At 34.3% G+C, this 15792-nt stretch overlaps 1 protein-coding gene across 1 annotated transcript; it reads right to left on the bottom strand.

Moving 5' to 3' along the window:
- Window positions 1-276: 276 nt before the first annotated feature.
- On the bottom strand, window positions 277-6591 carry LOC111012045 (KH domain-containing protein). The gene is made up of 7 exons (XM_088119723.1): window positions 6231-6591; window positions 5054-5409; window positions 4505-4690; window positions 4225-4326; window positions 4078-4149; window positions 3869-3985; window positions 277-1755 (listed from the first exon to the last, which is right to left on the bottom strand). The coding sequence occupies exons 1-7, from the start codon at window positions 6448-6450 to the stop codon at window positions 451-453; spliced, it is 2358 nt and encodes a 785-aa protein (XP_087975849.1). The 5' UTR covers window positions 6451-6591; the 3' UTR covers window positions 277-450.
- Window positions 6592-15792: the final 9201 nt, after the last annotated feature.

Genomic DNA, 15792 nt, shown 5'->3' with positions numbered 1-15792 from the left:
CCGAACTTCATCCTCAAATGTTGAAACTTCGATAAGTGTAATTTACCAAAGATTTATCCTCAAAATGTTTACACGAGTAGTAAAAGATGTCCAAATAACATATAGCCGTATACATTAAAGAAAAAGAAACTCCATTTGACAAGTTAGGGTTTGTTATTCAAATAACACTTGTTAGGAAGTAACCTTAGTGAGACGGAGATTAGAATTTAGAGCTCAAAATTGATATGTCCCGATTCATCAACTAACTTTTAAGGTAAAAACATGAATAACAGTGGATAAAATGATAAGCATTCTTCTCTAATTTACCAATATTAATGAACAAAGCTAACTGCCGAGATCGATATGACAATGCAAATACAACAAACACTGCATTCTTCAACAACTTCAATTCCACCCCTCCTACACTGATTGGCTTACACAACCCAACAACCCTATCCCTAATCAAAATTTTCAACGACTTGCCCCATATACTTGACTCGAATCATACTGTGGATACCCGGGCTGCGGCTGTGGCTGCGGCGACACACTCTTCCCATACCCAACAGCAGCACTCGAAGGCACGGTTCCATACCCGCCAGACTGAGGAATTGACTGGTCATAGGTTGGCTGAGTTGCAGTCTGTTGAGTGTAACCAGGCTGCCCACTAGTTGGGGCAGTATAAGCTGCTGCAGCAGTTGCCGGAGCACCGCTATAAGCAGCAGGATCTTGAGGTGCTTGGTACGCAGCATATCCAGCAGTGTTTGCAGCAGCCTGCTCAGGATAACCCTGTTGGGCGGTTGGATACTGCCCATATGCAGCAGCAGGAGCTACTTGTTGGGCATATGCAGATTGTTGCTGTACACCAGGTTGACCATAACCTGCCTGGCCGCCCTGCTGCGGGTAACTAGCAGCAGCAGATGCAGCGGGTGCCTGATTATAACCATCTGCGCTCGGTACAGTACCATATGGAGGATATTGCTGGGCAGAGCCACCAGTTGGGTATTGATATGTCTGCTGAGGTTGCATATTTTGGACATATGAAGCTGGGGCAGAGCCTCCTTGATAAGGCTCTCCAGGCTGACCAACCCTAGGAGCACCATAAGACTGGGGAGGAGGTCCTTGAGCTGGAACACCATATGATGGAGGCTTATTATCATACTGCTGTTGTCCAGGGTAAACCTGTTGAGCACCAGCCTGAGGGTAAAGTTGCTGAGTGCTTCCATGCCCGCCATATGGATTCTGCGCTGGAGGATGATGATCATATTTCTGTTCATATCCATGACCGTAACTCTGATGAGGAGCTGACTGAGAATAAGGTGCAGCATGCCCATAACCTTGACTTTGTTGCTGATTATAGTTGTAACTGGACTGAGTTTGGGGTGGACCATGAGCTGGTGCGGGAGAAGGGCCAGGAGCGTGCCCAGGCATATTGCTGGGGTAATGAGAAGGTGGAGCATCGGAATAATGACTCCTTCCACCATAGTAATCATAACCACCAGAACTTGGCGGTGGCACTTGCATGCTGGGGGGTGGCCTCTGCTCCCAACCAGAGTTGTAGCTGCTTCTAGGACCCATTTGCTGAGGATAGTTTCCATATCCAGGATGCTGCTGATACTGTGTATTATGAGATGGATACGGCCCTCTGTGTGGGTAATCATATGCCGCAGGATGTGAAGGATGAGGACCACGTTGACCCCATTGTGTTGGGCCACCTGGTCCACGAGGCCGGTAAGCCTGTTGGTTAAAACCAGTGGAGTGTGGTGAAGGCCTCACAGTCTACTCCAAGGAAAGAAAATAAAAGAGATGAGTAAGCAAACAGAAGAAAAAAAATATTTTCAAGATTCAATTATATGCAAGTATAACAAATTGATTTAGAAAATGAATGATGAAAAAAACTAAAATGAACAGCTTGAACTTGATGATCCAAAACCCTTGTTCAAGAACATTGGTGGGGACCCTGGCAACATCATATTAGTTAGATAAAATAAGCAAGATGAAACTAAAACATTGCAAACACAGTAAATTACCATTTATATGTACAAAAGGAAAGGAAAAGAAGACTTTAGCTTTATACAGATGATCAATATTGGAATATTGGAGATCAAACCAAGAAAATACCAGATATATCATTTGCATGCAAAGGAACATGTAACCAACAGCATCCTAAAGTCGAAGCAAATCTTTTTGATCTTTTATCAAGTAAATAAAGCAGCCAAAAGCACTCATAAATATCGGAACAGAAAGCACCCAGGTTTGCATGGCTTCAAGTTGAACAAAGGGATCACTCATAAGAAGGTGAAGTAGACAAATTACAACCAACAGGACATGCCCACCAAGTTTGAGCAACGTTACACAAACTTGAAAATTAACAAAGGAAGGGAGGAGAATTGCACAGAATAAGTCTAGAGATGGACAAGTTCATGCGTCCAAGAAAGCTTAACATTTGGACTCAGGCATCTCACACATATGATGTGTTCTGTTCATCAAATAGATAATTCTTATAAACAGATGCTAGATGTGTCAGCATATAAACTTGTAACTAAATCTTAACTCTCTCAGCCTGAAGTAGTACCAACATAGGCTGAGCATTTCACTGTCAGATGAGATCAGAGAGATCAGGTAAAAAGGATCATATCAACAGAAAATTACATTGATATAGTGATGGTTAGTTGTTTAGCGATTCTGTTGCTACAGTGCAGTTACGTGGCATGCACCAAATCTCGATTTCTATGTCTCAGCAATGGCATCAGCGTTGAATACTATTGGTCCCATACAAATGTAAGCATCATGACTTCAACCAGGCATTACTTTCTTCCAACACAATCTCAAGCATAGAACATGGGTCCACTAATGAGCACTAAGGTTAATGCAATACATTCTTACTCAATTATTCTTAGTTTGAAATCTTGAAGCAATCTTACCAACTATTAACATCCTGCAATCGCGAGATTTAATGCCTGATACCTCTCTTCGGTGGATGGGAGTGAATAGTAGTTGTCTATTGCTACACCAAGAAAGCAATGTCGACCCCATGGAAAAGGCAATATTGAAATCTGCAGTTTTAAAGGCAACCAATTCGAGTTTGACACCTTTATGATAGATAAATTATGGCAACCGGCATCTTGGATTTCAGTATATGATCTTTTCCTAGAACATTCATGTGATCTTTGCATAGACCATTCATTGATTTCACAAGCTATTAGGATCACCATTCAAGTGATTTCCCAATCCCATTAAAGAAAATCATACCATACAAAATACTGAAGTGATTTTGTTAAACCCATTCAAATTTATATAACTCAACCAGCATGATTGAAAAGAATCTAGTACCAATCCATAAAAAGACATCAAGCGGATAAAAATATGTTACACTTCCACAGGTAGAATTCATATCAAATAGCATATACATGCTAATATTTTGCTTCTCTGATACTGAACAGAATTAACCTGTAGAATAATCTTAAGCCATTACTTCAAGACTTTGATATCTAGTCTCAGACAAGACCGATAAGCCGGATTAAGCATCAACAATAGCAAAACCAGTATACACAATAATAAAAATACTGAAAGGAATAAATCAGTAATCAGCATATAGCTTAACATTTATCAGTCAATGGAAGCATCCATAAAACAGAATTTATGCATACACAAAGATGGGGCCATTTATCTAAGAACGTGATAATGGTCACTAACCTTATGTATAAGACAGAAACAACATGCTAATAATCCAAAAAGAGAAAAAGGAAAGTACAACCCATAGCGCATTGGGAACAAAAATATACTAAAGCATTTATAATACCAAAAATCAAAGTCATAACTTTAAGGATTTGCAGATATAAGGGTCCAAGATATTGGAAGAGAAGATAACTTATCCAAAACAAGAGCATACCTGATTCATAACTTCCTTAATCATTTCTGTAGCAATATCTATCTGCTTCTTATCACCAGTCACCCTAATAGTCCTTTCTTTAGATTCATCTCCTTCAGGAAGATTTTGGGGTATCAACTAAATGATAGACAAATTTAAGTAAGAAACAGTTATTAAACCATAAATTTTTGACATGTACCATAAAAATAGACCTGCAATATATCAACTACCTGTATACGCGCACCAGACCTGGTCTGCAGACTTTTAATGGTCTCCCCACCTCTTCCTATAATCAAACCAACCTAGAGATAGAAATTTTTAGGTAAGTTATTGAGAGAACGAGTCGATAAGCTATCCACATATATCTGGATTTCAACCTTCTCATTTGGAACTTGCATTTGAATCTGTTCAGCAGTTGCTATAGAATGCGAAGAAGTAAGGCCTCTGGCTATAAGCGATGGAGAACCGCCAGCATCAGCCTACAAGAAAATATAATTTAATCAAGAAAAATTTCATATCAGCAAAATAAACATTAAACAGATGCTAAAAAAACAACTAAATGAAAAATAATACTAGGTTGGTGAAGAGACATTAAGCTAACAGGGAATTAACACAAGTATCATGGCAGAAAAATAAACAAATAAAACAAATAAATACCTCTGCAATTACAGCATTAATCAACTCCTCAGCCTTTTTTATATTTTCGGAAGTTCCAATAATTTCTACAGGTCTAGTTAGATTAGAAGGATCAGCATCAGCATCCCTCATAATTTGAATCTTTGCCCCAGAATTGTATTGCAAGTATCGAATGGTATCGCCAGCCTTGCCAATGAGAACTCCTACCTGCAGAACGTAGGCCAATCATTTCTCATATGCAATACTCTGCCAAATTTGTGGATGGGTCACAAGTAAACTTCTAAACTACCAGGTAACGTTTTTTCTTAGAACTCATCTGTCAATATGTATTCATTCATTCTAATTAACCCAATAATTAAACTTGGAAGAAATAAGAAGTTAAGATGACAGGTATTGTCTAGCAATTATACTTGCAGCATAGCCATCAAGAAGAAAATAAACAAATGGAAATAACTCGAGGCAAACCAGGAAAATATTACAACATCTTAACAAACTCAACATGGAACGTCAGCGTGGAGCTCGCCTTAAAACACTTCAAAAATCAAAATTAAATATCTCGCAAATACACACCTTACTGTTAGGAACTTCCATTTTGTATGTTGTTGTTTCGGCCCCAGATAAAGGTTTATCTTGCTCAGCATTAGAAACATCCTCCTCCAGTGGCAGTGTAGCTTCCACTGGTTGACTTTCCTCCTTGGAGAGTTCTTGAATTTTGTCCTCCACAGAGATTTCAGCAGCAGAATCCTGAGCATCACCTGCTTCATGAGGGTCTGCAATGGGTTCTTCAGTTTTCTCTGTTTCAGGAACTTCTTCCAATGATTCAGGTTGTTTAGTGTCCTCCTCAGATGATTGTTTATCGTCCTCCTTAGCAGGTTCCTCAGTAGCAGGTTCATCTGGCTTATTTTCGTGGTGCCCATTCTCACTAGCTAAAGAAAAAAAATAAACACCAAGTACATCAAGAATAAATAATTATTGATTACGCTCATGAAACATTGATCCTAAAATACTTGTTATTTCATCTCATCAAAGAACGTCTAAAAGTTACAACCATAATCCAATGTCCAAATTCCCAATTGTATGCCTAGGATGCATAATCAATAAGAGATCATTTTAAAAAATAAATAAATAAATCTTCTCAGATTTGGAGATCACATTTGGTTATGTTAGTAATACAAAGGGCAAAATACACTTGGTCCCTAAGATTAAGCTTTGATTAGCAGAAAGTTACGGGATTTCTGCAAACAAAATCCATGTTCTTTAATCTTTAAATCTACCCTCATTAATCTTTTTGTAGAGTTACATCTTTTCGCACAGGAGTAGTTCAGAATATATGCATCTATAAAGCATGAAACTCTAGTTGGCAAAATTTTACCATGTCCAACACTTATCACACTTTATCAGACACTAGCTGAATACAATGAACAAGAGTCGAACACTTGTTGGGCACATGTCAGAAAGTTCTCAACGAACCCACGATTCAACAGGATAATTATTTCATGTACCTAATCTTCTCCTCCTTCCAATGAAGAGAATAGCCGGCGGCCCGGATAGTTTATAGGGAAAATCATAAAATTACATACTCTCTAAAGTTACTTGGCTACAATCGGGTATTGGTCACAGAAAAAAAAAGTACGCAAGAAAAAATCAGCCAGCATTTTCCGCTGGCAGCTACCAAAAACTTAAAAAAAAAACATACAATATCTTCCAAGAAAACAAACGCCTAAATCACAGAAAAGACAAGAAATACCATTCTCATCGGGCTTGCCATCGAGGCGAGGCCGCTTGGCCTCGGATTCATCAGAAACAGCAACGTCAGCGTTGTCATCAGCAGAAGCAGAAGCAGCAGAGTCCTCATGGTTCTCCTCGGGAGCTTCAGTGGGTTCATTGTCCAAATCTGCAAGTTTGCGTTTGTGATCCAGCGGCTCGGGGCTGGCGGCTCCGGTGGCTACGACGACTTCCTCCGCCATGGAAGAAACCAAGGAATGGGTATTGGAAGGAGTAGAGGAAAAGCCCTTGACGAGAGGGCAGATCGAAGCTTGGGGTGAGCTAGGGTTTGGTTCTGATGAGAAGAGAGGATATGAATAAATGACGAAGATGTGGCCGTTGAGGGCTTTGGATCTAATTTATATATACGCCAAATCCCAATCCCAAAGAGATTCTATTTCCCCACATATAGATGTTTTAGGGCTAAGTTCCTAAATGGGCTCTGGCCGGCCCAATGGGCCTGTTTGAGCCTGTATATATACAACTACACTAAAAAAGAAAGAAGGAAACCGTTGTTTGGTCGGTCATTTGAATTATTTTGAGATAATATTTTCGGAGGTCTGTTTTAGAAAGTTATTTACACAAATGTCTAATGTTTCCCAATTTTACCGTTTTAGAATTCTCCACATAGGATTTTTTTTAAATACCAATTTTACCCTTATTTATTATATATACTTTTATTATACTTTTTTATTATTTTGAAATTTAAAATATTTAATTCCATAATTGTAATCATATTCCTTTAATTATTGTGGACCCCATATAAATTTTCAACACTAATCCCTTAATTCACTCCTTCAAAAAAGATTTTTTCCTATAATTTATCATTATTATTAATTAAAAAATATCCAATTTTGATCCAACAATATTTTTCCATATGATTTTTTCCGTGTGAAGTTCCCACGCAATTGACCACTTCAGTTTGAAATTATTTGATTAAATTACATTGGAGCCAACCACACTATCAACTTTAGGGTTTCCTTTCACAAATCCATGATGGTCTCATAGGTAAATAAAATAGCTGGAATTATGTATAAGATATATACCACATATACAATATATTCTAATATTTACAATATATGCTGCTTCAGTCAATATATTTTCATATACGATATATTCTCATATATTCTCATATATACAATATACGGTTATAACATATATTCTACTTGTACTTTTGAAATCTACTATTATTCACGATGTAATTAACATTATGTATATACGTCTTTTAAGTAAGATCTAATTTACATATCACGTATTATTATAGAATATTAACAATTAAGTATTCATTTGTATATTTTTATGATATAACGTATATACTGTGAAGACTTTTGAATTCAAATATTATAATGGATACGGTTAATATAATTTATATACCTATTAATATTGTTTTATAACATACAAACTATGTATTATTCAAACTTATAAGAATAATTTGATATCAATGTCAATGATTTGTATTTCTATAAATATTATGGAAGTAAAGGTACACATTATAAGATATATCCCCATATATCCTCATATATACTGATGACAAAGCGATGAAATCAAACTCACTATAAGGTATATCCATAGTTCACAACTACATTTTGCACTACTAAAATCTAGGTGCGTACAAAAATAGAGCGTTAAACTATACAAAATCATGAATCGAAAAAAAAAACCATTGAATATATATGTGTATGGAAGGGGTTTAAGAGTAAAAAAAAAACAATGAGTTTTCAACCTTGTTCAAATCTGAAATAAAAAAAAACTTGGAGGATATATTGGAATGAAAAATATGTCATGGTGAGACAAAACTACTTTCCAATCGGCGAGATGAAGGAGACGATGAACGGAGACGAAGGAGCGCAGACGGCGAATGGAGACGAAGGAGCGCAGACGAAAATCGAACGAGAGAGAAAGAATAGAGGATTGCTCCGATGATGAAGAATAATGGAGACGACGACCGGAGACGAAGAACGTTGATGAAGCCGGAGATGGAGGAACATAGACGGCCGGAGACGAAGAAGAAAAGTCGGAGAGAAGGAGCGCAGACGGTCGGAGATGAATGAACGCAGATGGCTGGAGACGGAGCTTAGACGGCCGGAACGGATGAGCGCAGACGGCCCGAATGGAGGAGCGCAGACGGCCGGAATGGAGCAGTCTTCGAACAATAGAGGAAGAAGAAAAATCGGAGAAGGAGGGGTTTTCAAATTTTTTCAATTATGGAAGATTTTGGAATTTGGTTAGTATTTTGGGATTTGGTATTTTTTACTTTTGGAAAGTAGGCAAAATTTAAGGGATTTAAATTGTAACTTCCCAATTTACCAATTTTAGATTTTAAAAATTAATTAATATTGAAGCATAGATACGAAAGGATATACTAGTAAATTGGGTGATGGGTACCATCTTAAATTGGGTTGTTTCATAACAAAAGTGTAAATTTTATACATTCAATCCTTTTATGTAATTATGATCTCTAAATAGCCTATCAATGTACTAATCCCAATTATTTTTTTTGTTTTCAGATCGACTGAAATATGTCTTTTTAAAACTATTTTTGGATTCTGCGATCCAAACTTGGTAGAAATTATAATTTGTTTCGTGTTATTCAAGAAATCTGAGACCTATTGTAGGAGCGAAGTCGCTTTACCGAGTTTACGAGGGGAAGGAGCGAAGCAGCTTGAGCGATTTCCTAGATTGAATAGCCTTTCGTCATCCTATCAAACGAAAGAGGCTCAGGTGCCTTGAGTGCTGCAGATGGTGCTCATGATGCTGGCAATTCCTGTGTAGCCGGTGGAGGGGTTGAAGCTGTAAACTCTGATGTTGCCGTTTCGACTTACTGATTTGGTGGTCGACAATTGTTCGGACTTGGTAAAGGTTGTTGCAAGATTAGATACCTTGGTAGTCCATGCTATAAACGATGTGTTCGCCCTTGGTCTACGTGGATCAGGGGCTCAGCTAGCACGTGAAACACTCTGCCTGTAGATTCGTTCCCATGGTTTGATCCTTCCTAGTAAAACGCGGCGTGTTCAAATTCTGATCGCTTTTATGCGAGAAAGGGAAAAAAACACAATAAATTATACAACATTTAAAATAATAATTATAAAAATGTTAATAAATTAGTTGATATTGTTTTAGATTAAACTAAATATTTAGTTGATAACTATTACTCGTTTACACAAATCGACTACCAAATACATATCTAAAAACTCTAGAAACAAACAGAGTTTTATTTTCAGATTTAACCAAGCGCACCCTAACATTTTCATCGTGTATTTTTATTGGATAAGCAATTTAGGACCCGTTTCATAATGTTTTTATTTATTGTTTCTGTTTCCACTCTTTTGATAAATTAAAATAAAATTGAATGCCTCCAACACCCATTGATTCAAGAACCATAAAACAATATTTGTATTTATATTTTAAATAAATTGGGAACAGGAACAAAAATAATAGAAATATTTTTTTGTTGTTTTCAAAATTTATATACATTTTTTAAGAATGTTTATAAAAAATGAGAAACGAGAAATAAAAATAGTTGCCAAATGTTTATATTTTTTTAATAAAATTAAAAATGAGAAATAAGAAAGAGTAACATTTTCCTTAGTCTCTCGACTTTAAGATAAATACTTGGCTCAAGGATCATTGTCATCCTCATCATTAAATATTTGACAACTCAATATTATTTATAAAAAAAATTATGTTTTCCATTTATCTCTTTTAATTTTCAAACATTTAATGATGAGGAGGACAATGTCCTTCTCATTGTTGAGGAGCCAAAGTATTTCCCCAACTTCGATATGTAACAAATGGATGATGTTTAAGTAACTAAAAGTTTTTTTTGGGTACGAAATTTGGGGAAATTGACCCATATAAACTAAAAAGTTTTAGGTTTTGCTCGAATGACTCCAAATCAGAAATTTCACGGACTTTTATTTTAATAATAGAAATTAAAAAAAAAGAACAAAAATAAGATGTGTTTGAAACTATTTGCAAATGTAGGTTATAATGTACATTGCACACAATTTCACTAAATTCGTGCCCATGCACACGATTTTGGTGGTCCTTAATTTTGTCCCCACCTTTCCTTTCCAACCCCATTTCTTCAAACTTTATTTTCAAAACTCATCTCCTCCCTCGATCTAGCATTGCTGTCGTCGGCGCTTGCTTGCCCTCCGATCCCTCCTTCTACCTACTGTCGACAGTTGCTTGCCTCCTCATACTCACGATATTACGACTTTATTGTCTGAATATTGTCATAGGGGAGAGATATATGATTAACTGCAAGTCCTCTTATATGTTTTCATTTTATCGAGTTTTATCAACCAAATCGGGTCTTACGACAATTTGGGCTAAGACAAATTGTTCCATCATATTGTGATACAGACTCACAATTACATAAGTTAGACTTGCGAAGAAAACGTGATCATGATTGGCGACACCAGCATGCAACATATATAACAATGTGACGTCAACGTCGTGAACAATGTGTAAATGGTGATGTAACAAATAGCCCGACTTCCTTAATTGAGTATTTTGGTATAATTCCATCACGAGAAAGTACATTACACATGAAGGTATTTTTTACGATCAAACGGTGAGTATTACATTTATTAAATTGATTAATTATGATATTAATTTAAATTTATATGCTTATCTTTTTTTTGCTTTTTTGTAGAATTTTTTGTCACTGAAGTGCAGAACATTGCAATAGAACATAATATATGTAATTGAGTTTATGAGAACTTTATTCAGAGCCCAAACATTCAGGAGGGCACTGGTAAACCAGTTCCTTCTAATTTTGAGGAGAGGTGCGCTCGTTGTAGGCACCAACCACCCATTGATGATAATATTCAAGATCTATAACCTCCAATAGTTGAAGACAGGTTCCGAATACTCCAGTACAGTCAGATTTTATTATGATTCCTACACCTGCAGTTCATATAAACATCGCATCAAGTTCAATTCATCCACAACTATCACATATTCAGGTAACACAGCAAGATATCAATAATATAACTCATCATCCATCATCACATATTGATAGGCCTCAACCTTGTCGTGGAGGTCGCCAGATAAGACAGCAACCATGTAGTACATTAGTTTTTTATCCATATTCTGTAATATTTCAATTTGTTTATTTTTAAATCAACTTGTATAATGAATTCTTATTAATAAATTTGAATTTAGTTTATTATTGAATTAAATTTAAGTTTAATTCAGAATTCAGCCTACCACAAAAAAACCAAGACAAAAATTCTAAATTTTAAACAAAAACCATTATAGCAAATTGTTATGGTTTAAAGAATAACATTAAAAAATAATTTTCTTGAACTCTTGTACAATATACACAAATTTAAGGAACTCGTGGTACGTTGTACTAAATCGTGTACATTGTACGCGAGTTCACTGAAATCGCGTACAACGTACACGTCAGCGTAACACGTGTAAACCGTGTACATTGTTCACGAGTTTTGACTTTGACCGCTACTACTCTAGTTTTGTCAATAGTTTTGAAATTTACCCTATTTCAGATTTATATTATTTTATTTACATTTTTGTTAATTTTAGTGTGTAATCTACCTTAAATTTATTATTTTTAAAAATTACATTATTTGAAAAATTAGCCCAAATTTTATTTTTATAACCCAATTTATTATTTTGAATAAAATATAGTCTAGTGTATTACAATTTTACCCACCATTCTAAAAATTACGTGGGAATATATTTTCCCATTTTTTTTCCTTTCTTCTTCACTCCTTTCTTTCTCCCTTCTCTTTCTTCATCAAGTTTTTCATCGAGTTCCCCTTCTTTCTTTTTACTTCAATGTGTGTAATTTGAACAACCGATTTTCTCAAGCTCGTCTAAAATCTAAATTAACAAGTGAAAAGTTTCATATCTCACATTTTTAAGTCATTTTCCTCCCGAACTTTTGGTTTTTTGACGATAACAGGGATAGTTTTAAGGTGATTTTATGTTGGGATTAAAATGTGTTCGTGTTTTTGGCTTTTTTTTTAATGAATATTGTGGATCTATTTAATTTGTATGAAAGAAAAAATGAAGTGTAGGTTTTGAATTTGGGAAGTAGAAATTATGGGGTTTTCTATGAATCCCAATCGAGTTTCATTGAATCCCCGTCGAGTTGTTTAAATAAATTTGTTGGAAAAAATTAGTTGCCAAGACTCAAAGAAGTTTCCTCGAGACTTGAATACAGGATTCAATGTAATTTAGGGGATTTCAAAATAGGGTTCAATTTAAACAATAAATATATGAGATTTCAAATTTGGGTTCAATAATTTAGTAGTTTACATGTAATGGATTTGGGTTTTAGAGTTTACATTTGTGGGCATTGAAGACTGTGAAATTGTTTCTTGGCGAATCCCGAGCGGGGCTCCAAATTATTTCATAGTTGAAAACTAGAGCAAAACTCGATGAACTTTGTCAAGTATTAAACTGTCTGGAAAAAATCTCAAGCCCAAACTCCCTCGAAACAATTCTGCAATCTCCGAATTTCACTAAAACACGAGGGAGTTGGCTCTAGTTTTCAGCATACTGGAAAAAATCTCGACCCGGAACTAGTTTTCAGCATACTAAAATCTGATCGAGATTCTAAAATTTACAAAACTCAACTAGGTTTCATAAGCAACTCCCTTGAGTTTCTTAACCGTTCATATGCAACTCACTTCATAAAATTTTCCCGACAAGGATTTACAAAAACACTTATAAAGATTCTGAAAATTTACAAAACTCGTTGGATAATTTCCTAAGCGACTCCCTCGAGTTTCATATGTAACTCACCCAAGATTTAACCAAAACTGAAGTAAAAAGTTAAAAATTATGCTATCGACCTAGTTTTGAGTGTCTTTCAACTCCAAAAATACAACTCATACTCAAAACATATAACAAACTAACCTCCTTCAAAATAATGAAGATAACAAAATGAAATGTAATCAACCTTCAAATGTTGATTCGCGGAGTTCACCGTTCAAAGAATCTACACGTTGAAAAAATGGATTTCTTTAAAGGGTTATAAAAATGAAGAAGGTGCGGAGATATTCGTGCTCTAAGAAGATTTTGTTCTCTACCATATTAAACAGAAGTACAAAGTATATGGAATGAAATTAATGTTGGTACAAAAAATTGGTGATAATTTAGTGGGTTTGGTCAAAAGCTTTTAAAAACTCGGTCGAGTTGGTTGCGATCTAGGTCGAGTTTTCTCAGTACTTCTACCTCCAAAAGTTTGAACATTTCCATATAAATTAGGAAAAATTTCATCTTTTTGAAGTCTTTGACGTGTCAAAAAAACTTCTCTTAGATCAAAAAGGTGAAATTTCTGATTTTGGATAATTTAAACAGTATCTAAAACTTTTTAGATTATATACGTCAATTTCCCATGAAATTTGTTAACTTCCTTACTCTTACTTTTAATAAAGGCTTGTTTGGGAGTCATTACCATTTTGAAATTACATGTTTGACAATAATTCAAAATCCACAATCACTTTAAGTGATCCATAGTCAATCACTCGAGAGGTGATTCTCAAGTGAATTTTGATTTAAAAACTAATTTAAATTGTCATTGTTTTAAACTTAGGATAACTTGGGTGACTTGAGGCCTAAATTAATCTCACTATGTTTATGTCAACCTAAACATAGTTCTATCTATTTCGAGATAATACGGGGACTTAGGCAAAACTTTGATAGGGAGGCCTTAATATAGAAAATATCATCTAAAATTTATTTTTCTTACTTTTTAGATGCAAAATTATGTATTAAATTTTGATAATCTAAGTTCTTTAATATATCCTTTTCAATTGACAATATGGCCAATCCATTTAATCTTTCTTGTGACATAGTTGACCTTAAATAGATTAATTTTAATTTTGAAAAACTTCTTTTTGCAGAAGCAACGGTTACTGGTATTGTTAATAATATTCTATAAGCAATATATGCATTTGGAAAAGCATTTACCTTTGTTTATATAATTTAATATTTTAATAGGACAATCCATTTCATTTTTCAAGACTTCTCTTAATATTTTTAATTCAAAAAATAAATCTAAACCGTTAATATCAGAAAATGTATCGTGTTTTGATGTATTTTCAAGATTAATACAATATCTTTTCAAATTATAATCATCTAATGACTTTAAAAAATTCATATCAAATAAGAAATTAAAGATATTTTCATATACTTAAAATTGTTCAAATCTATTTTTAAGGGAAGAAATTGTTTGATCTATAATATAGTAAAAGTAATCAATTCTAAAAGAATCTTCACGTGATTGTGTTTTTTCAATATCAGTATTCTCATCAAATTGTTTTTTTCTTCGAATCGTGCTTTTTTCACGAAATATAGGTTGTATTTCCATATCATTTGCAATTTCCTTAGCTGAAATCATAGCAGTTGTGAATCCATTTTCTCTCTATTTTTCTAAAAATGACATTAAACCTTTCAAGTGATCTAAAACAACGTTAATATGCATATGTTTATGTTGTAAGACTTTGCTCACATAATTTACAGCAAATAAGATATCATATCATATAGTCATGCCTAACAAGAATTCAAAATTTTCAAATTCATAAGTAGCTAAACAATTAGCTTCACTTTTTACTTTAGGATCTTCACTAGTTTCTCTAATTTCAATAAAGCATCCCTTATTTGAGGGACTTGAAATCTTATTGCTTTTAACACTTTCAATTCGACTTTCCCATCGTGTTTGTGACAATGGTTTGATAGTCAAAGTGGTTATGTGATCTAGCAAGAGTTTCCATCGTTTTGTAGATGAAGAAAATAAAGAATAGATACGTTGTAGAACTCCAAAAAATGTCATAGCTCTATGACATTAGCTAGCCACTCAGAAAGTACTAGATTGAGATTATGACAACCACAAGGTTTATAAAATGCCCTAGGATTTATTTCTAATAATCTTTTTTGTAAACCTTGTTGTTTTCCTTTCATATTAGATCCATTGTCATATCATTGTCCTCTTATATTAGATATATCAAGTTTAAGATACTTAATTGTATTTATAAGCACATCAAATAAACTTTTTCAGTAGTATCTTCAACTTTTGAAAATTCTAAAAAATATTCTTGTATAGCTATTGGACTTGTAGCAATATTAACACACCTCAATACCAGAGACATTTGTTCTTGATGACTTACATCAGGTGTGCAATCTAATATAACTGAAAAATATTTTGATTCTTTAATTTTTTTCAATAATTGTATTTTTTATTTCAAGTCCTAATAGTTGTATGAGTTCATTTTGTATATTATGTCCAATATAATGATAATGAATTTCGTTATTTTGAATACGACGAACATGTTCTTGCATTATTGGATCAAATTATGTAATCATTTCAATTAAGCTTAAAAAATTTCCATTATTTTCTTGATAAAATTTTTTCATTTCTTCCTCGAAACGCTAAATTATTTTTAGCAAGATTTTTAGCAACAACAATAATATGTGTTAGTTACTTTATTCCAATGATCTTTTTCTTTATTAATTAATATTTGAATATCTTTGTCAATTGTTTTATTTTTTAACAATCTAATTTTTAG

This window comes from Momordica charantia (assembly GCF_013281855.1).
Source record: "Momordica charantia cultivar OHB3-1 chromosome 11 unlocalized genomic scaffold, Mcharantia_2.0 BLBB01000011.1, whole genome shotgun sequence".
Classification (NCBI taxonomy): Eukaryota; Viridiplantae; Streptophyta; class Magnoliopsida; order Cucurbitales; family Cucurbitaceae; genus Momordica; species Momordica charantia.
This window is presented reverse-complemented; position numbering and strand designations above follow the sequence as displayed.